Raw genomic sequence first — 19412 nt, 5'->3', positions numbered from 1 at the left:
ATGGCCCGAAATGTCGGTGGTGTTGATGCAGGTCTACACAATCATGACGCACTTATCAAGGGAGATCAATATCCGAGTGAGCGCGATTGGCTTTTTACGAGCCATGGAATACCCGGCAAAAATGATCATAGAGAGTGGCGTGGAAATAAGGGTCGATTGTAGTCGGTGTGCGGGTGCGCTAAAGTGGTCGCCCAAAGGGGCGGAAAAAGGGAAACGAGCCTTGCGCTGTAACTTGAAATGCTGTGCATGCATCTCCTAGGGCTTTGTTACGCGTCAGTCGACTGCGGATATCTATCTGTCCTGCCGTGTCATGAGTGGTTTCCCGACGTGTGATTGGACGATGGCTGTGCAGGGTGTGGCTGTGTAAACACACTACTGCAACCCGCTCGCGTGCCGTTTTGCCAAATTGTCTGCGGGGCCCCAGGAACTAGCTGCAACAAGGCGACGGGTGCCTGCTTCTGGAAAATTTAGGTACCGACGTGTTTCATGTCCCTTTCTAAAGATATCACGCCGGGACCTCAGCCCCCCGCTAGCCTGCATGCTATCCAGGCACACAACTGCGTCAGTGGCCCCATGCCATCTCGACTTGCGATATCACGGAACTTGCGAGTCATAGTCGAGCCTCAAGAACGCGTAAGACTCTTGGACATGGTTCTCGCCTGAACTGGACCCTGTGATACCACGGACAGCTTGTTCTCGGGGCGAAAAGTTTATCGATTGACATAGGCCAAGTCGATCAGTGCCTAGTAGATCCCATGTTTAGCAACAGATCATGAGGTTTCTCAGGCACAGCCTCCGGCTTCCAGACCTCTCTCCGAATTCGGTGCCGGTGAGGATGATGGAAAGCGCGGCATCAGGATTTGCTGCCACAGGTTACCGTACTGCCACCTTGAAGGCCTGGTCGAAGATTCAGAGATTGAGAAGGTGATCTATGTGTAGCTTCAAGTTACGAGGGCGATATAAAAGACGGCCGAGGGACGCTATCCCCACCAACACCATCCCTTCGTTTACCAAAGATTCCGGATACTCAACAAACACTATACTCACTCCACCCAATCATCACTTCCGTTCAATCGTCCCTCGTTACCTTCTGCTCAACCCGTGACAATGCAACCCCTCCTCCGAACAAACCTAGCCCCTCGCTCCAACCACAGGCGTCCCACGCCAGTCAACCAACCCCCTTCCACCCCCTTGAAAATCCTCATCGCCCCCTCCGGCTTCAAAGGGAGCCTGAGCCCCCACGAAGTCGCCGACTGCATCGAGACCGGCATCCGGCGCGTCATCCCCTCTTCTTCCGCCGCCGTAGTGCGCAAAGTGCCCCTCGCCGACGGCGGCGAAGGCTTCGCGCAGGCGCTCGTCGCCGCCACGAAGGGCGAACTGCGGCCCCTCACCGTGACCGGGCCCGCCGGCGAGCCTGTCCGGTCGCACTATGGCGTCTTGGGTAGCAGCGGCGGCGGCGGCGGCGGCAGGAAGGACAGCGCCGCCGCCCTCCTCCCCGTCGTCGACACCGATGCTGGGACGGTTTCCAGCTCTGTTGGCACCCCCAGCACCGTCGCCAGCCCAAGCGGCAACAGCACTACTACTGGCAAAACCGCCGTCATCGAAATGGCCACCGCCGCCGGCCTGTCGCTCGTCCCGCCCTCCGCGCGTGACCCGACGCTGACGACCACCTACGGCGTCGGCCAGCTGCTCGCCGCGGCGCTCGACGACAGCGCCGTATCGCGCATCCTCGTCGGCTGCGGCGACTCGGGGACCAGCGACGGCGGCGCGGGCATGCTGCAGGCCTTGGGCGTGAAACTTCTCGATGCCGCCGGACGAGAGCTGCCGCACGCTTCAGGCGGCGCGGCGCTCGTGCGGCTGGCGCGGATCGACTTGAGCGGGCTGCATCCGCGGTTGAGGGACGGAGGGGCAGGAGGGGCAGGAGGACGGGTCGAGATCGAGGTGGCGTGTAACTGGCGGAACGTGCTGTGCGGCGGTGCCGGTGTAGCCCGGGTGTACGGCCCGCAGAAGGGCGCGACGGCGCAGCAGGTCGAGCTTCTCTCCGCCGCGCTGGACAACTTCGCCAGCGTCGTCGAGCGTCAGCTGGGATACGCTGTCGCTCACACGCCAGGCGGCGGGGCGTCGGGCGGGCTGGGCGCCGGGCTGCTCGTGCTGGGCGCGCGGCTGCGGCCGCGGTACGAGGCGGTGATGGAGTGGTTCGCGATCGGCGACCTGTTTGCGGACTGCACGCTCGTCTTCACGGCTGAAGGTGGGATAGATGGGCAGACGCCGCAGGGGAAGATCCCGGCTGAGGTGGCGGGAAGGGCCAAGAAGTATGGTATCCCGGTCATTGCGCTGGCGGGCACGGTGGGCCGTGGCGCGGATGTGAATTATGGAGCGGGCATTGATGCGTATACGTCGATTTTGCAAAGGCCGGGGTCGCTGGATGAGGCGGTGGCGCAGGCGGAGGAGTTGCTTGTTGATGCGGCAGAGGGCGCCATGAGGACGGTGTTGGTGGGGTTGGCGATGAGGGTTTGATGATGGGAGGGGTTTGGCTGGATGGTGATGTCTTTCTTTTGTTAAGCGTGATATCCATACGTTCCTTAGCCAGTCAGTTTAATGGGAATTGATTTTGAATAAAGCCGCAACTGCATAATTTAGTGAAAAATTACTGCTCGTCCCTTTTTTATCAATATTAAACTTTAGGGCTAAGTCCTACAATCCGCCGTTGTAGGCATCCCTGTGGTTTGGTAAAAGCGTAACTTGAGCATCAGTGAGTTCCCGGGCAATCTAACATCGTAGTCAGTTCAGGGGTAATTGGATTTGAGCGCAAGGCTCCCATCGAATTTCGTTCAAACCTGAAAGTTCTGGCCGAGCCCCAAGATTCTTGGTATTCAAGAAAAAACTTTGAAGATTGGTGGGGGGAGTCTGGGCAACGTTGAAAATAGCTGCGGCACGTGCTTGCGGAGGATCGGAAGCGAAACCCACTTCGGTGACGCCATGAACATCTTCAGCTACGCCAGACTCACCGCCACGCGAGAAGGACACTTATCTCTCCCCAAGAGCTGAGGTGGTTCGATTCGGCTGGGCGGACATCTGGGCAGGCCAGGCACTGCCACTTCACAGCCGCTTCCTCCCGCTATCAGCTCCAAGACCCGACAAGCCCTGCTTTGTTTCTCGGCAGCTGTGCACGACTCAGGAACGATCGTATGTTCCTCTCTACTGGAACAATCCCAGCGACCAGGTAACTCTAGGTGAAACAAAGCCGAGCCCTTCCGCATGATGAACCAATCGCTCAACAGAACGTGGCCGTGAATTAGGCTGCAACTAAATATATCACTTGCGTGATTCTCCAGGGCTTTTCAGGTTCAATTCATGAAAATTCGCGATGAAACGCGTGTGCACGTGCATTCCGGCAGGGAGTAGTCGAGGAAAAATCGACACAGTCCCGCACGTATAACATCAACACACAATTATGAACTGACATGAAATCAGAGATCGAATACGATGGAGGACATCCCTACACTTTATTTTTATTTCTTCTTTCAGTACGACTGTTCTATAGAAGATATTTGTCGCTAATTGATGTACGTCCATACAAGCAGTTTCACCTCGGGCGCTCCCGCATACACCAAAACGACATCACAAAGTCCCATACGAGTATTTCACGAATTCATAAAATTTCCGTTGCTTTCTATCAAATGTACCAACCCACCCAACCTACCCAAGAAAAACCCATAACTCCAACCAATCCCTCCCCCCTCCCCCTCCCCTACCGCTTCGCCGGCCTCGCACTCTCCCCCGCCAACTCCACATACGTATCCCCCGCATGCAACTCATGTATCTGATTCGGCTCCGCCTCCATCTCATGCCTCGACCGCGCCGGGCTCCCGTCCCTGCCCCCCTCCTTCCCTGCCCCGCCGCCCGGCCTCGCCCCCAACCCATTCGCCGGCAAATGCGCCACGCTCTCATACACCGGCGGCGTATCAGCCTTATCCCGCTTATCGCCCCCATTCTCTGCACTTGCAGCAGCAGCGGCTGCCGCAGCGCGCCGCTCCTCCTGCCGCCGCCGGTCCCGCGCGCGCCAGAAGTAGAACCCGGCCGCGGCGGTGGCGAGGAGGGCGGCGATGGCGACGCCGACGCCGATGCCGGCTTTGGCGCCGGTGGAGAGGGAGGAGGAAGAGGAGGAGGAGCTGGAGGAGGGGGAAGAGGAGGAGGTGGTGTTGCCGGTGTCGCAGGTGAGGGATTTGATGACGTTTTGGGATTTGTATTGCTCGAGGGGCGCGCAGTCGAAGTCGGTCGCCGAGGTGTGGAGGGAGAATTGTTGGACGTCTTGGAGGTCGGGGAAGGATACGCTGGCGTGGGTTAGCCGGGGGTGGGGGGACGGATGGGGGATGTGGGGGACGGACCTGGTAAACGAGCCTTCCAACACGATGGCCTCGTTCGTCTGCTGCAGCTTGTCCATGGTCAGCGTGTCGACGCGGCTGTTGTTCTGCAGCGTCAGGCCGCCCGTGCGGACGAGCGCCGGGAACTCGACGTCGACGAGCCCTTGGTTGTCCTGCAGGAAGACGCCGTAGGTGGTGCTGTTGCCGACGTCGGTCAGCTTCGGCGCGCTGAACTTCTGGAACGTGTTCGCGCGCAGGACCAGCTCGTAGCATTCGGTCAGCTCTGGCAGCTCAACGGCCGAGAGGTTGGACAGGTCGATGTGCTGCGCGGTCTCCAGGTTCGGGAACGCGGCGGAGAGACCGGGCGCGTTGAACTCGATTGTGATTTTGCCCTGCGTGCTTGCGCGGGTGGAGGTCATGGAGAAGTTGAGGCTCCCGGCGAGGTTCTTGTTGTATGTGATGTTCAGGCCGTCTGTCGTGCCGGTTGGATCAACGCCTTCGAGCGTCTGGAGGCCGGTGCCGCTGACGGTGACTCGTGGGCATTTCCCGAGCGTTGCCGGGAAGGACAGCTGGGAGAGTCCTGGCAGATCTACCAACCGGATCTGGTCGCTGATTGATGTTAAGTTGGGGAAGTCCAATGTGTCCAGGCTTTCCAGGTCTATCAGGTATATGTAGCCGTTGACTTCCTCAAGGTTGGGTGCCGAGAGCTCGCTCAGTTCTGATGCACCCTCGGCCACCAGACTACCGTCGAGAGATTGGAGTCCATCAAGAGAGATCGTGCCAGTCGCAGACGGAGATACTGTAATGTCACCTGTGAAAGTTGCGCAGGATGCTATCCCGGTTGCATCGGCAGAATTGGTGATGGTTGTGGCCGAGGCTGAGCATGATGCGCTTTCTGTATTTCACAATGGTGATCAGTGGACGAAAGTTTGGTGGGAGATCGCTACTTATCATGACCTACGTGCAGATACTAGAGCCTGGAAGAAGATGGGTATGCAAGCAGCAACTAATGCTGCACCTGAAACTCGATATTGCAACATGATGTTGCCTCGATGAGCTGAAACAGTCACAGATGCTTGAGGGAGTGGAAAGGCTGCCAGGCAATTAGAATTTAGCAAGGCTAGAATTACGAGGCCGCGTCAGATCATGTCAGCAAGGCGCGGGCCAGATTCCGCTCAGCCGCATTAGAAGAGGAGTAAGGAGTATCACTGCATGATGGTGGTGTGCGGCTTGCACTTTGGGCGACGGGAAGCTATGTGAAAGGCGGAAATGGGTAATCGCCGCTGCGCCCGGCTGACTAGAGGAAGAAGCTCCAACGGAGTTGTGACCAATTGGTGGCAGCATGCAGAACCGAAGGATCCCAAAATGGCCCCCAACATGCTCGCCTCTTGCGCCCTAATTCGACAATTGCAGCTGCACCGCAGCAGCCGAGCCTCGCAACCCTTGGCACCCGGCAAAAGAACGTGCAGCAAAAGGCACTAAGGCAGAAGCCACGCTTCCGGCCACCCTTCACATGGCTTCGCCAGCCGTGTTGGCACTGGACTGGCCTCCGCGCTTCTTGTTATCTTTCCCGTTGCATGCTGCCTCCACGATACTTTCCTTCGAATCGCATTCGCAATGTCTAATTACAGCTGTCCAAATGCGAATCCAAATGCTCGGCAAGCCTGCGCTGGCGGCTCAAAGTTCGTCGGGTGCTGCATGCGCGACGCTTGCAACTTGGGATGCGACGCCGACAACCTCATTCCTGCGTCCTTCAACACCGACGTCGCCGGCTCAGTACCACCGCTAGATTGCGAAGATGCAGGCGCGAAATTCTACAGCTGCGACAACACAAGTCCGCCATTTCTGGGATGCTGCAAATCGGACGCATGCAGCCAACAGTCGGGATGTCCGAGCGATCAGTTGAGCGGCGCGAAGCTGGGTAGTGATGATGCGGCGGCCACGGCATTTTACTCTCCCACTGGAGTTGCTTCTGCAACCGCATCTGCAACCTCGAGTCCGAAAAAGTCGAGTTCAAATGGTGCAATTATCGGTGGTGCAGTGGGAGGGGTTGTCGCGGTTGCGCTTGTGATTGCGCTGGCCTTCTTCATCTGGCGCAGGAGGAGGCGAAGTCGCGAAAAGGCTGAGGAGATCGCATTAAAGAATACTCCTCGCCCTACCAACCAGAATGTTTACGATAAGCCCACGGGACCAACGGAGCTTTCAGCGTCGAAATCAGTGAGCATAAGAGGTAGAGTAATGTCCCCAATCTTAAAAGTGATCCGTACTGAACAATTCAGGATCCACTGCTTCTCCGCCGCCGCAATACTCAGCATTTGAGCAACGAGGACCCATCTTTGAGCTTGATAGCCAGCAAGAAAATGTCGCCAGGCCAGTAGAGCTCGACGGAAGTAGCACAACATCGTCGCCTAAATCGTCGCCCGGCACCAAGAGCACTAGAAGGTTCGCGAGTCACAGGTTATCGCCTCTCCGCAATAGACGCCCCGAGTCTCTAAACTCGACTTCGGGATCCCCAAGGATCTCCCCGCAGTCTTCAACATTTCCGACCTTCGACAATGACGAAGATCGTTACTCGCGCGTGTCTTCTCTTTCTCCTCGATCACCGCGGTTCCCGAATTCGCCCGATCCAGACGTGGGAAGACCGTCTCCCACCTTTCCGGATCCCATTATTGAAGAAGAACCACGGCGCTCGCAAAACTATTGAATGTAATGTAGATCTCAATGCGATAAATCCATGTTTGAAACACGTGCAACCTAGATTGAATTACAATAGCTTTATTGGGAGGCCAGATGTGGCCTTGCATCAATAATATGTATCCGTGCCCATGGCTCTCGTTTGCGAATGCAGAATGTGGTACGACAAATGTCTTAATTGATACTAAGCAACAAGTAGGATAAGCTAGACCAGCCCTAGACCCAACTCCGGGAACAACAAAGTAATTGGTATCACTCAAAGGCCAAGGACCATCCCCAGCACGGAAAAGAAGGCAATCATAAACCCGGACGGCGGCATATCGAGCTGCTCAGCTGCAGACGCCGAAGTAGCAGCGGCGGCGGCCGAAGATGACGCTGCAGCCGGACCGTAGCCCTCATCGCAGCCACTCTGACAGCCTTGTTGGCAGTGGTCCGAGGTGCTTCCACAAAATCTGCAAGCCAAGCGTCAGCAATTCAGGATCCCGATCCCACGCCAAAAAGACAATAAAGGTTACTTACCCCCCACTGCTGCAACAGCCCCCGTAGTTGTACACACCATAAATGGCAAATGCGTCAGCTTTGGCGCTGGTATCGCAGATGGCGTTGTTGAAGGCCGAGCCGCACTTGCCGTCGCAGCGCGGACTGGTCCCGCTGTCGGCCCAGCTGCAGTGCGGGAATCCGAGCGTCCCGTCGTTCGATTGGCACTTGCCGTAGTCTTCTTGGCAGTCCGGCTTGCTGCAGTAATCGTCGCCCGTGCCACAGTAGCCGTCTTTGCTGTTTCGCGGAGAAAAAAAACATGGCTTGATTAGGACCGCTCTGGATTGAAGGATGCATCGCACAAGGCGGGAACTTACCTGCAGCATGGAGAGGTGCCGTTTGTGAGACACATCCGTCCGTTTTCGCTGCCGCACGAACCGTCGGTGGTGAATGGGTATTCGTTTTCGGGGCTCGTTGAATTTGTCGAATTGGTTGTGCTTGTGGGAATGGTTCCGGTGGAAGTCCTTGTGGAATTGACTGCCAATGTTGCGCTCGCAGAATCCGATGCTGAAGCTGTGCTTGCAGAGTCGGATGCCGAAGCTGTCCCTTCAGAACTGATTATGAAGGTCAATGTTGTGCTCGAAGTTGCAGTGCTGTCGGCTGCACTGCTTTCGGCTGCACTGCTTGCGGCTGCACTGCTTGCGGCTGCAGTGGCTTCGCTTGTGGTGGTTTGAGCTGCGACGCCGAGCGCCAGCAGCAGCGTTTGGAAAAACACAAAAGCGAGCATTTTCGTTCGTTCCGAAAATGAAAAAAGTCGTGATTTACCGGCAGGGCCGAAATGAAAACATTTCGCGATCGAATGCACCAACACTTATATAACGTGAGGCTGCTGCCTCGACCAACATAGGCGTTGGATGCTAGCCCAATATTGGCCCCACGCCCCGAACGCCAATACGGAATGTGTTGGAAGATCAGCTGCAGCTCCGTCGCTGACACTGCATGCCCGACGATCCTGCACGCTCTCAGCCTTGTCAAAAGCAACGTCACCACGAGCCTTTTCAGCCCCTCACTTGCTGATCCAACGGAAATGCCCCGCCGTCCGGCCTGAAGATCGAGGAACACGAGGGCAAAAGTCCGGATCACCGTTGATCCGCAGTCTTAGCCCCAACCCTGCATCCGAGCTGATCTGTCTTAATATTCAGCTATTAATCTCTTGCTTTCTTTTTGTTCTCTATATTGAATTGCAAGAATTGTTTGTGGCAATACGAGTCCCTTATTGTGGCTGGCTCCCGTCTAGATTTTCAGATCCTCGTAAACCTATTTATTGCTCACTTCTAAACAAGAAATGTTGTCTCAGTAGTAAAAGAGCTGAAAGCCATCTTTTCAGCAGGTAAGTACAGAGCACCCCATGTTCGCCCAAGACGTGGCGCATCCATCATTGGTCACAATACACGCGCAGTTACAGTCGTCCTCCACCAGATCCTCCTTCTTCCTCTTCCTCTTCATCATCTTCAGCAAGAAGTTCAAACCCCTCATTAGTCCGACAGTTTGAGACGCGAAATTTTACATACAGACGGAAAGCTACTATACAACAGCAGACAACTGAAATAGCGAAAGCACTATAGATCCAGAACATTGTACTGTACTGACTCAAAACTGCGATGGCGGCCGGAGGATCGTGATCTGCCGACGGGTCTTGTGTGGGCTCTGAACCGACACTTGAACTTGGCGATGGGACCACAGTGTCGTTTTCTTCGCCAGTATCGTCGGCACCAGGTAAAGGGAAGGAATATTTCTGCGAAGGGTCAATGGACTCGCCCCAGAGGTGTAACTTCCAATCGGTAAACACGCCCTCGTGCTCGTTTAGGTTTCCATCTTTAACAGAGATGGTCCAACTGCCAATGCCATTCTCTCCCCAATGCGCAACTGACATAAACATCCACTCACTGTAACCCTCATGGGCATTGTCTTTGGGACGAGACGTCGAAAGCTGGCTGATAATGCCGGAGGGACTGCGTAACACAACGCTCAGGTCTCCGCGGCGGCTGTGGTTGACGTTAATAGTAATGGTGACGTGCTCAATCCGCTCAAGGTTCGCCCCATTCAGATCGACTTCGGTGACTTCGATGCTGCTGTTCAACCCGTCTTCACCCTGTGGGATGGGTTGGTTGACCTGTATACAAGGGGCGAAATACCAAGCTTGTGGTTTCACGACCTGCCAAGTTTTCGCGGCCTGAACGAATGCATACGCATCAAGTTTTCCATAGCCGAATTGATGGCTAAATCTCTTCCCATACGGAGTGTCCTGCCAGCCTTCGCTGCTATCAATCAAATCAGGCTGCTGCAGAGGCTTTTGCTCAAAAGGGATTGCCGTGAGGACGGTAAGCCATTGCATATCGCGCCAAGTCAGCTCGGGACGAACTTGGAGCGCAAGAGCATATATAGCTGCTGCGAGAGGTGCAGCGGCAGAGGTGCCTCCGTGCGAGTTGGTGCACTTTGAGCTACCCACGTCTGTCGTGAAGATTGCATCATATGGGCCGTCACTGCTGTAGGTGACTGCAAGCTGCGCAGAACACCTCTCAGAGTAGGATGGATGGAGGCCAGTCCTGCTAATCGCGCCAATCGTGATGCTGTAAATGGTGTTTGCGTAACCATCAAAATTACAGTTATCGCCCTTGGCAGCGCCATTCCCAGTAGCGAAGACGTATATGGCGCCTCTTCCCTGCCGACCTTTCTGCACGCCATTGATCAAGGCTCTTTGTACGAGAGTGCTGGGAGCTCCCATAGAAGCACCATTGTCGAGGGGCCCCCAAGAGCAAGAGTATATCTGATTCTGGTCCATGGCGTAGTTCATCGCAAGAGCAGCATCCGCATCAGATATGTCTCCGGAAAGGATTCGTATGCCAGATATTCGCGCGTCATAAGCAACGCCAACCCCGCATGCGCTGTTCCTGGCTGCCGCGACTTCTCCAGCACAACGGGTACCGTGCGTATCATCCAAAAGCCTAGGCTTCGGATCCTGAACATGATCATTGAAATCATATGACCCAGCTCGGAAATAGTTGTCCTTCAGATCATCACTGTCCAGATCTAACCCATCGTCGACAATGCACACTGTCGAGCCTTTTCCTGTGATGCCTTCCTTCCAGAGGCCAGTGACATTAATGTCATTCCCATCCTCCCGAGTATTCAGCAGGTGCCACTGCGCGGTGAACAGAGGGTCGTGGATATCAAGTGTTTCGATAATTTCGTCCTGCCGCTTGCGAGCGGCAGATTTTGCTTCGGTCGGATCGTCTGCAAGTACTACGGGATTTCTCTTAAAGAGATGCTGACGGGCGACTTGCTTTTGGCTGAACTTTACACCGTCCAAGCTACCGAGCGCGTGAGCTTCCCTTTTAAATTTTCTTGCTTTCATGATATCTTCCACGACATCGGTCTCCTGCTTCCTTGAGCGGAAGAGATGGTAGCCTTCCATGGAAGGGAAGGGACCTTCGTAATCGAAACCAAGCTCCGTAGCAACATCTAGTGGCCTGACATTTGTGTCGATTTGGAGGGCGTAGTAGTCGTACAAATCGTAGTATCGCGGGCCAAGAACCTGAGAGACACTGAGCGCAGCAAGGAATAGTAACGTGAAAATAAAACAGGCTCGCATGATCGCGAGTTGAATGGTCCACCCGGTAAAACCGACAGTGTAGAGAAGGAGTGGATTGGTTGACGTGGAAGAGATTAGGCCGGGGCCACGATCGTGAACGAGAATAGAGCTCAAGACGCAGGGGCTAAATCGCACGGACTTGGATGACACGGGCCTTACTTTTGGCTCTGATTGGGTGCTTCGTAACAAATTTCCACGGAGTCCGCGGAGCCGACTAGATTAGGATACCACGGAAGGTTGGTCCTACATATCGCAGCATATGGAAAACCTGCCCGGTCCAGCGCACAACAGATAATTAGCCAACTCCGCTCGCAATCTCCGACCCACATCAAAGAACTTTGCAATGACTCACGCTAGTTTATTGCTTTAGCGTTTTAGACCGAGCGATGTTTTCTGCCTAGAAGGGTCATTAGAGCCTGGCTCGTGCGAGACTACATATGTATAGGCGCATGTATAAAAGTTTCGATATGCTCCCTACAATAGTCATCTCAGAGCATTCTATTTGTTGATCACCGGCTATAGCGTTATTTTCCCGCGCTAGACCACTCTTAGCAAGCATGCCTTAAACCAATCCCGATCATCCCTCCCGCTTCTCTAACTTCTCTTATTTTTAGCACTACCAACAAGATGGTGTCAGATCACCTGATTGAAACCAGTAATTATCTATTGGAGCCCTCCAGTCCCTCGTTGGACGTCCAGCAGCCTCGTCCGATCCTACTTCGCTTTCATGGCGGTGGCTTCATACCTGGGTCAAGCCCGTTTCCAGACTTCTTCTCACCATAGCTACCTTGAGCTAGCGGAGCCCCATTGCGCTATCATCGTGATGTTTAACTATCACCGCTCCCCAAGGCCAGCATAGACGGCATTCTCACTGGTATCGAGGACCAGTACATTTTGCTCTTCCATCACAGGCCCCACCCTTGAAGAATGCATGCGCCCTTCCTGTGGACCGACATGAACAATAGCTGGACCTGGATCCAGACCACCCCCTCCAGACCGTTCTCTCAACCCAGACCTCTGCCATTGTCCTTGCCGACACCAACCGCATCCTCGCCACTGTCGACATTGCCGGTGGCTACATCTCGTTGATGCTCGGTCTCGCCCACCCAACCGCCATTTGCGCCCCGACGGCCGAGTACCCATTGACCGATGCAGCCGACCCCTAGTTCTAGCAGCCCATTTTCAGACTACCGTACCAGCCCGCCACGGTCACCGCAGAGCACCGTGAGCAGGTTACAAAGGGCGAGTTACCGCTTGTTGTATCAGCCGACCCGCGACGAGACAAGCCGAAACAGATGCTGGCATGCGCGCAAAACGGGATGAAGAGGGAGTTATTCCTGGTCGGTGTGGAGGGGAAAAGGCGCTTGTTCCCAAGGGAACTAGGGAGCAGTTTTCGCGTGGTGGTGTTTTTGTGTGTCATAGATAGCTCGGTCATGCCAGTGCAGGCTAGTATAGAATTTAAAGAGTTAGTCGGGAAGGTGAATCCTGAGCTAAAGTATGATCTGGCCATTAAAAGGGAGATCATGGGTTTGTGGGGAGTGCGAAGCTGGATTAAAAATGGTTGGCGGACGGATTGAGTGGAGTTGTAGAGGCGTGATTGGCCTGGCCAGCGAGAGGGGACCGTAGATCGGCATAGTAGTCTTCTTATTGGGGCTCTTCCAAACTCTAGACCAAGCTCTTGAACCCTTGCTCCAGCTTATCGGGAGAGGAGGAATGAGATGTGTCGTCAACGTGAAAAGAAATCTTGATCTACCTCTGTCTAACGAATTCGGTTCGATCTTGCGTCGATTAAACTTGGGTTTAGTAAGAGATTCATCCTGCTCCATGGTTGCCTCCAGGACCTCGAGGATATTATCAAGACTAGTTTCTTTGTTTGGCCTCCGTGGTTTAGCCGGGCGCAATAATACTACAATTTAAGGCCTTCTCCAAGCCTCGATGATCGGTTTGGTCGATCTGGCGGGGCCCAGCGCGATCCGGCGCATCCGGAACCCGCCCTCCACCCGCGCCTTCACCAGTCTATTCCTCCGGTATCGCAACCAGCTCTATTCATCTCGAGGTCTAAAAGCCAACATTGTAAAGATTCAATAAAGGCTCTTCCACATCAGTAGAAGAGTCCATCGTGTCTCAAGTCTGTTTGGTGTTGAGCCCAAGTTGTCTCAAAATGAATGAATAATAAATAAGCTAATAAACTTCTCCAATAACAACTAACGGAGGTAATAAATCGATGAAGAAGGTGTATCGTTACTTTCAGGCAGCACATCAGTGCTGTTGGCGCTAAACCTTAAATAGGTAACAGCCGAGGCAAACCTTTTTTGATTACTCGACGCTCTGCAATAAGACTTCTCCGCATCAGCATCCGGCAACTTCTGCTGAAAATTTTTCACGACGTAATATCGTAAGAATAACGCCCCGTGTCTTAACCGCTTTAGAAAGAAAAAAAACCACTACACCGATTGGGCACGCTCCGGTGGGCCATCATGATGCTCCACACTACAGCCCGCCCTTTTGCCGAAGGAGAGCCGACGTCCATGGTCAAGAAACGGAAGGGAAGACCGCGAAAAGAAGATCAATGTGCGACAGATATCGAGGTTAGTCATTTGTACTCCATCGATCTGGCCGGGATTCCGGGTAGTGAGGCCAAGACCGCTCGGTATGCATGTGATTACGCAGCGTTCCGCATACCTATCAGTCTTGTGGCTTAACTTGTCATCTCAAACCGCTACAATCGGCTCGCTTGCGTCAAGAAGAGCTCTGGCTGACTGTTTGCTCAACAGCGCCGTCGCACGCAGATTCGACACGCTCAACGAACATATCGACAGAAAAAGGATGACACAATTACCACGTTGCAGAAGAAGGTGGAGAAACTACAAATCATCATCGATGCCATGAGCGACTCTCTCACACGCTTCAACAGCCATGTAGCTGCCTCACACACCCTTGGTCTCTCGCCCCAGATGGAATCAGGACTCAAGCAGATGACTTTCAAGATTGCAGAACTACAACAGACAGCAGAGGTTGCAAGGAGGGAATCCTCAGACGACAGCAGCTCTCATACCCCCACAACTTCTCGGCTTTCCTCTGAAGGCGTCGAACTTCTAAGCATAAGGCCAAGACAAAGCCAAGAAGTCCTCATCGGCCCAACACCATCGACCCACCAAACAACAGCGGCCCAAACGGACGACGACAGCGTCATCCAACAAGACCTTCCATTCGGCTACCGCATATCCTACGATCCCACCACCACCACAAGCCACGACAACGACATCACCACCACCACCACCACCGCAGCCGAGCCCACCCTCCTCCACCAACCGCTCCTCCCATCACCAACAACCCTCTCCCCACAGCTCCCCTACACCTACTCCTTCCGCGAAATCACCTTCGCCCACCAACTCGAGCGCGCCTGCCTCGAACGCGGCATCTACGTCCTCGCCAACGTGCACCTCGAGCCCGCCGCGTACCGGCGCGCCTTCCGCATTAGCCGGCACTTCGCCAGCCGCGAGCTCATGCTGCACCGGCTCAAGAAGTGGGTGCAGCAGCCGGTGATCAGGCCGTACGGCGACCTCCGTCTGAACCTGGGTGGAGCTGGACTGCATTACGCGTCGCCAAGCAGCGGTAGCAGCAGCAGCAGCAGCAGCAGCAATGGCGGCGGGGAAGGTGAGCAGCGGAGCCGGCATTTGACGACGCTGCATGTGGAGGAGTATCGGTATAGCGCGCGGGCGAGGTTGGTCGCCATGGGGCTGCCGATTACGGCGGAGGTGGAGGCGGATCTGAGGTTCTATGAGGGCGTGTGGTTTGATATGCGGGATGTGGAGGCGTATCTGGCCGAGTTGGGGATTCGGGTCGAGCCGTATGCCACGCTGGTGCAGGCCAAGGCCGAGACCCTGCAGGGGCTTTGGCAGGATGTCGGGGGTTGGGGGCAAGGTCTGCGTGGGAATGTGGGTAAGATGCTTGATCGGTTTCCGGGCGGGTCGAACGCTTCGCAACCTGAGCGGAGATTGGGCGCGTCGGATGGCTCTGTAGGGTTCTTGGGAGCCACCACGGATGCCAACGTCCCTATGACGGATGAGCTGAGCACTGAGGAATGGGAGCGGTTCCTCAACTCCACTGTCCCGTGGCTGAGCGATGTGGTGTTGGGAGATGCTCCAGCCAACAGCGCCGGAGATGGCAGGGATATTTCGAAGATGTTGGGTGAGCGGGTTGAGATTGATGTACAAAGACTGGCTAATGGTATGGCTACCTCCCCTCCCTCTACGATATGGGTATGACTATGATACTAACCTCTATATGTACCAGAACTAATTAAGCGCACCGTGTGCATTGGAAGAGGCCCCGGGATCCGTCGGGAAGACGTTAACAAAGCGGTCTGCGCTGCTGCAATTGTGGATGTGTAATCGGCTGAAATTCTATATTCAAATAATTCATGCTTAGAGAATGATGTTCCTTAATGACAGACTCCGGGCCTTACTTTACTCCCTTCTATACAAGTCGTGTTGTCTCAGGAGTAAATGAACTCAGCCAATCGGCCTGTCCCGGTATGCTTCGTGCCTCGAAAACCCCAACCCGACAGTACTCTCCGTCGCCCACATTTCTTAAGATTAACCCCTCAGAGCTGTGCAACTGTAAAAGCCGCGCTGGGACTTCTTCCCTGATCTTCAATGCCGTGTACGTTTGCCTCCGCCCGTCGGGGAGAAAAGGCTCTCTTTCTTCCGTTTCGTCTAGAATAGTAGTATCTAGGTCTCTAATGAAACCTAAGTGGTGTGGAACAAGACCGAAATCTGCTCCATTTATACGCCGTCCCGTCACACCTCTTGCAGGGCCTTTCAACAGGATAGTTGCCTTGTTGATGAACCCGAACATCTGATGAGGCTTTCGCAGGTCGAACTGCGCATCCAACACCTGTACGCACGGTGTTGGGCATTCAAAATGCTTGAACTTGTACTGCATCTCCCAAATGACAGGTACCTCAACTGAAGACCACGTAAATAAAGGGCGGCGTATGGCCTCATCCTCGGTTTCGATGACAAGCTTTTTTCCGCCTGAGATCCTCCATATCAGCTCCTACGCCGCTTCTATCTCGGGATGCTCTGCGGAGAGCCATATTCCAGCAAGACACGTCATCTCGGGTGCTGCAACCTTCATCCTGGCTGCAATACCAGATATGGCGCGTAGCTTGTCAGCCGAGTGGGTGAGAGTCCGGGCGGTGTAATCTTCCACAACAATTCGCCAGACGCGAAGCATGCCGGCTATGTCATCTGCCTTCCGCTGTTGGACGCTTTCTCTCCTGGCTCCGGCGGTAAAGACATTGTCTGGGAGACGTCCGAAGCCTGTCACGGACGGTATATTATCTGACCACGCCACAATGAACCCTAACAATTGGGTTCATTCCAGTACTCTTTTGCCCTGAAGAGGCCTGTGCTAACCGGCGTGGCGCAGTGGGTAAGGCCAGAAGCCTTACAAAGCCCCTCTCAATGAAGCCAGAAGTGTTCACTTCTGGTGTTCTAACGCCGGTTTGGCACATCCACATGAGTTGGGTGGATGTGTACACCAACATGCGTGGGCTCAAAAGGCGCTCTTCTAGTGTCTTGTAAAAGTTAGTAAGAAACTTCATATTTCATGCCTTCCATCCCGGCTTACCCATGCTCTGCTGTTGACAGCCTCGGCCATGAAATCATACTCCTTCCAGGGCTGCAGCAAAAGACTCCCCATGCGACCATCTCTGCATACCCAAGGCAACTTGAATGCGGGGGGTGCCCTCTCCGGTGTCATCCTGATCTCGAACTGAGCTCGTGTGGATCCTCTTGGCTGAAGGAAGCCTGAGTTGCAACTTGGCGCAGTCCCTCATCCACACCCCTACCTGCAACATCGCCTCTTCCGACATCACATCTGCTATCGGCGGCCGTGACGGGATATCTTCCGCCGCCGGATCGCCCGACTCCGCCGCGACGGCGAATCTCTCGAGCCGCGTGGGCTCCCATGACACCAAGTCCGCACTCCACGCACTCCGCCGCTCCACCGGCTGCTGCAGCAAGGAGACCTCGAGCACGTTGAACGCGCGCCTATCTGTCAGCATCAAGGCGGTCAATGAACTGCCAAAGATCCGGCTTCATTGGGTGCTGCTCGTAGACGTCATTTGTCCTGTAAAGCCGTTCTCCTGGAAACGTATGGAATATGCCGTGGAAGTCGCGGTTTTCTCGTCTCGGAATGGTCAGCTCATGCCCACCACCCTCAACGGGTCGCATCTCGATACCGTAACCGTATGCTGAGGTCCACTCAAAATACTCCCAGTCTTCCGGATTCTCTTGGATAAGGCTTACGAGTAGCCCTGTTTCCGTGCTTCCCATGATGTTTTGTAGATTCATGTGCTGGCTAAGTAGGTTCCCAGCGTCCCTCGGGAGAGGTGCCCCACCAATGAAGACAGTATGAAATCTCTTTAGCACATCGATGCCTTTCTCAGTAGAGCTTAGCTCTTCTAAAATTGAAGCAGCGATGATAGCAGTAGGCTTCACAACGTTCGTGGTATCCAAAATACTTTCCAACAGACTCGTGGTTATCGGCATGTCCGGGCCCTGAATGAAAGGATTATCGTGGAATATTGACTCGATAATGGCCATGATACCCATCATATGGAAGTATGGACTCGTCGCCAGGAGGAAATGGCCTTTGACCGCGCCACTTGGGAATGCTACAGCTCTTCCCGGCGGAATAGGCAAGTGATTAGCTATGCATACATCTTTCCAGCAGTGGGACTGTCCACCTCGTCGTTCGAAAATGAGCAGTGGCCAATAATTTTCCCATCACCAAACAGGCCCTCCGAAACAACTCCCCACTTCACAGGCAGAAGCTCAGATGTGCCTTCGGGCACATGACAGGCTGCTGCAATAGCCATGCTGCAACTTCCAGCCATCGGGATACCTGGTGCTAATTGGCGAAGCCCAAGCGCGATAGCAAAGCCCATTAGAGCAACTAGGATTACAAGAGTAATAACCATGCCGAGCGGAGAATAGCCGCAGGTAATAACGTCTGGGTCATTAGACGTGTTGTCCAATTTTACTGACTTTCCAACGGCGTCTTTCCCTTTGATTTGCACAAAGAAGATGGTTTGAGAAACCATCCAGTGGAGTAAGACTGAGAGACATAGAAGTGGGATGCTCAGTCTGTAAGGAAGTTGTAGGAAGTAGGTGGACCTCTGATCCTGGCTGCGTCGTTGCGAAACGCGCAAACCTCGTCTGTGTTGTCCGTAATGACTCCACTCGGTAGCCAATGACATACTCGTGAACAGACTGTTTAAGACGAAGTATAAGAAAGTGAGAAGCAGTTGTGGTAAGTTAGCAATGAGAACTGTCTCAACAATAGCCGCATTGCGACTTGTCGCAACGCTCCATCCGCTGATCAGCGTTTCTGGCAGTACGGTGCCAATCCACATCTTCCAGATTGACTGAACATTACCTCGTCTTCCTAAAACAGACATGGTGTAGGAAAATAGGACTATGATGACCAAGAAAGCGGTAATCATTCTGTTCATGGTAAGTGACTATTCCAGTTTGATCGTATAATTTGCTTACAGAAAACTGGCAAGCACCCAACGACGGGTGCCGACTGCTTTGTACCGTCTTTGCCTCACATTTGAGAAAGATGATGGGAATTTAACAGGAGTATACCGGATCAAGTCGGAGTTTCCGTCTCCAATGGTCAATAGTTCCATGACGGTGGTGGAATTGTCAGCATGACGGGAGTCGCTGCTGGCTCCATGGCTTGGCGGATTTCGTCGGCGAACAACCTCTTTCCAAGACCACAGACAAATCCCACCAGTAGTCACGTCGCGGCGCCCAATGAAAGATGACACCGCGTCTCCAACCGTAATCAGAGGGTTCTCCTTGATGGTCCATATCGTGGCTATGATGGCAAGCAGTTTGACAACATTGAAAACGACAACTGTAAGCAAGAGTGGCAGCCCGACGTTCAAAGCGCACTCTCCTTCCATTTTCTCGCTCAGGCAATGGTCAATGTCGAAGCCTGCAACGATCCACTGCTGCGCCCCATGATATTTGTCCCAAGCCGCCTCGGCAGTGCAGTTCGACAACCCTCCACATGACACGCTAGTCTCCAAAGCAAGTGCGGAACCGTTCTGAGAGCAGATCCATTGGAAATAATCGGCGTCCCAATTGCCGGCGTAAGGCCGCTTCCATGACCTGACTGCGTACAACGAAGAGTTACTGCAAGTG

General features: G+C 54.2%; 4 protein-coding genes across 4 annotated transcripts; 2 read left to right on the top strand and 2 right to left on the bottom strand.

The window, feature by feature from the left end:
* Positions 1–1107: 1107 nt before the first annotated feature.
* Positions 1108–2517, top strand: LTHEOB_3251 (Glycerate kinase; the record flags this gene model as incomplete). Its single annotated transcript, XM_035512154.1, has 1 exon — positions 1108–2517. The coding sequence occupies one exon, from the start codon at positions 1108–1110 to the stop codon at positions 2515–2517; it is 1410 nt and encodes a 469-aa protein (XP_035363144.1).
* A 1234-nt stretch (positions 2518–3751) lies between these two features.
* On the bottom strand, positions 3752–5249 carry LTHEOB_3250 (Gpi-anchored cell wall organization protein ecm33; the record flags this gene model as incomplete). Its single annotated transcript, XM_035512153.1, has 3 exons — positions 3752–4334; positions 4389–5105; positions 5176–5249. The coding sequence occupies 3 exons, from the start codon at positions 5247–5249 to the stop codon at positions 3752–3754; spliced, it is 1374 nt and encodes a 457-aa protein (XP_035363143.1).
* A 2065-nt stretch (positions 5250–7314) lies between these two features.
* LTHEOB_3249 (Peptidase S8/S53 subtilisin/kexin/sedolisin) lies at positions 7315–11187 on the bottom strand (the record flags this gene model as incomplete). Its single annotated transcript, XM_035512151.1, has 5 exons — positions 7315–7510; positions 7578–7832; positions 7974–8141; positions 9107–10814; positions 10869–11187. 5 exons carry the CDS (start codon positions 11185–11187, stop codon positions 7315–7317), a joined length of 2646 nt encoding a protein of 881 aa, XP_035363142.1.
* A 2954-nt stretch (positions 11188–14141) lies between these two features.
* On the top strand, positions 14142–15455 carry LTHEOB_3248 (Bzip family transcription factor; the record flags this gene model as incomplete). Its single annotated transcript, XM_035512150.1, has 1 exon — positions 14142–15455. One exon carries the CDS (start codon positions 14142–14144, stop codon positions 15453–15455), a length of 1314 nt encoding a protein of 437 aa, XP_035363141.1.
* Positions 15456–19412: the final 3957 nt, after the last annotated feature.

This window comes from Lasiodiplodia theobromae (genome assembly GCF_012971845.1).
Source record: "Lasiodiplodia theobromae strain AM2As chromosome Unknown scaffold_8, whole genome shotgun sequence".
In the NCBI taxonomy this organism is placed as follows: Eukaryota; Fungi; Ascomycota; class Dothideomycetes; order Botryosphaeriales; family Botryosphaeriaceae; genus Lasiodiplodia; species Lasiodiplodia theobromae.
This window is presented reverse-complemented; position numbering and strand designations above follow the sequence as displayed.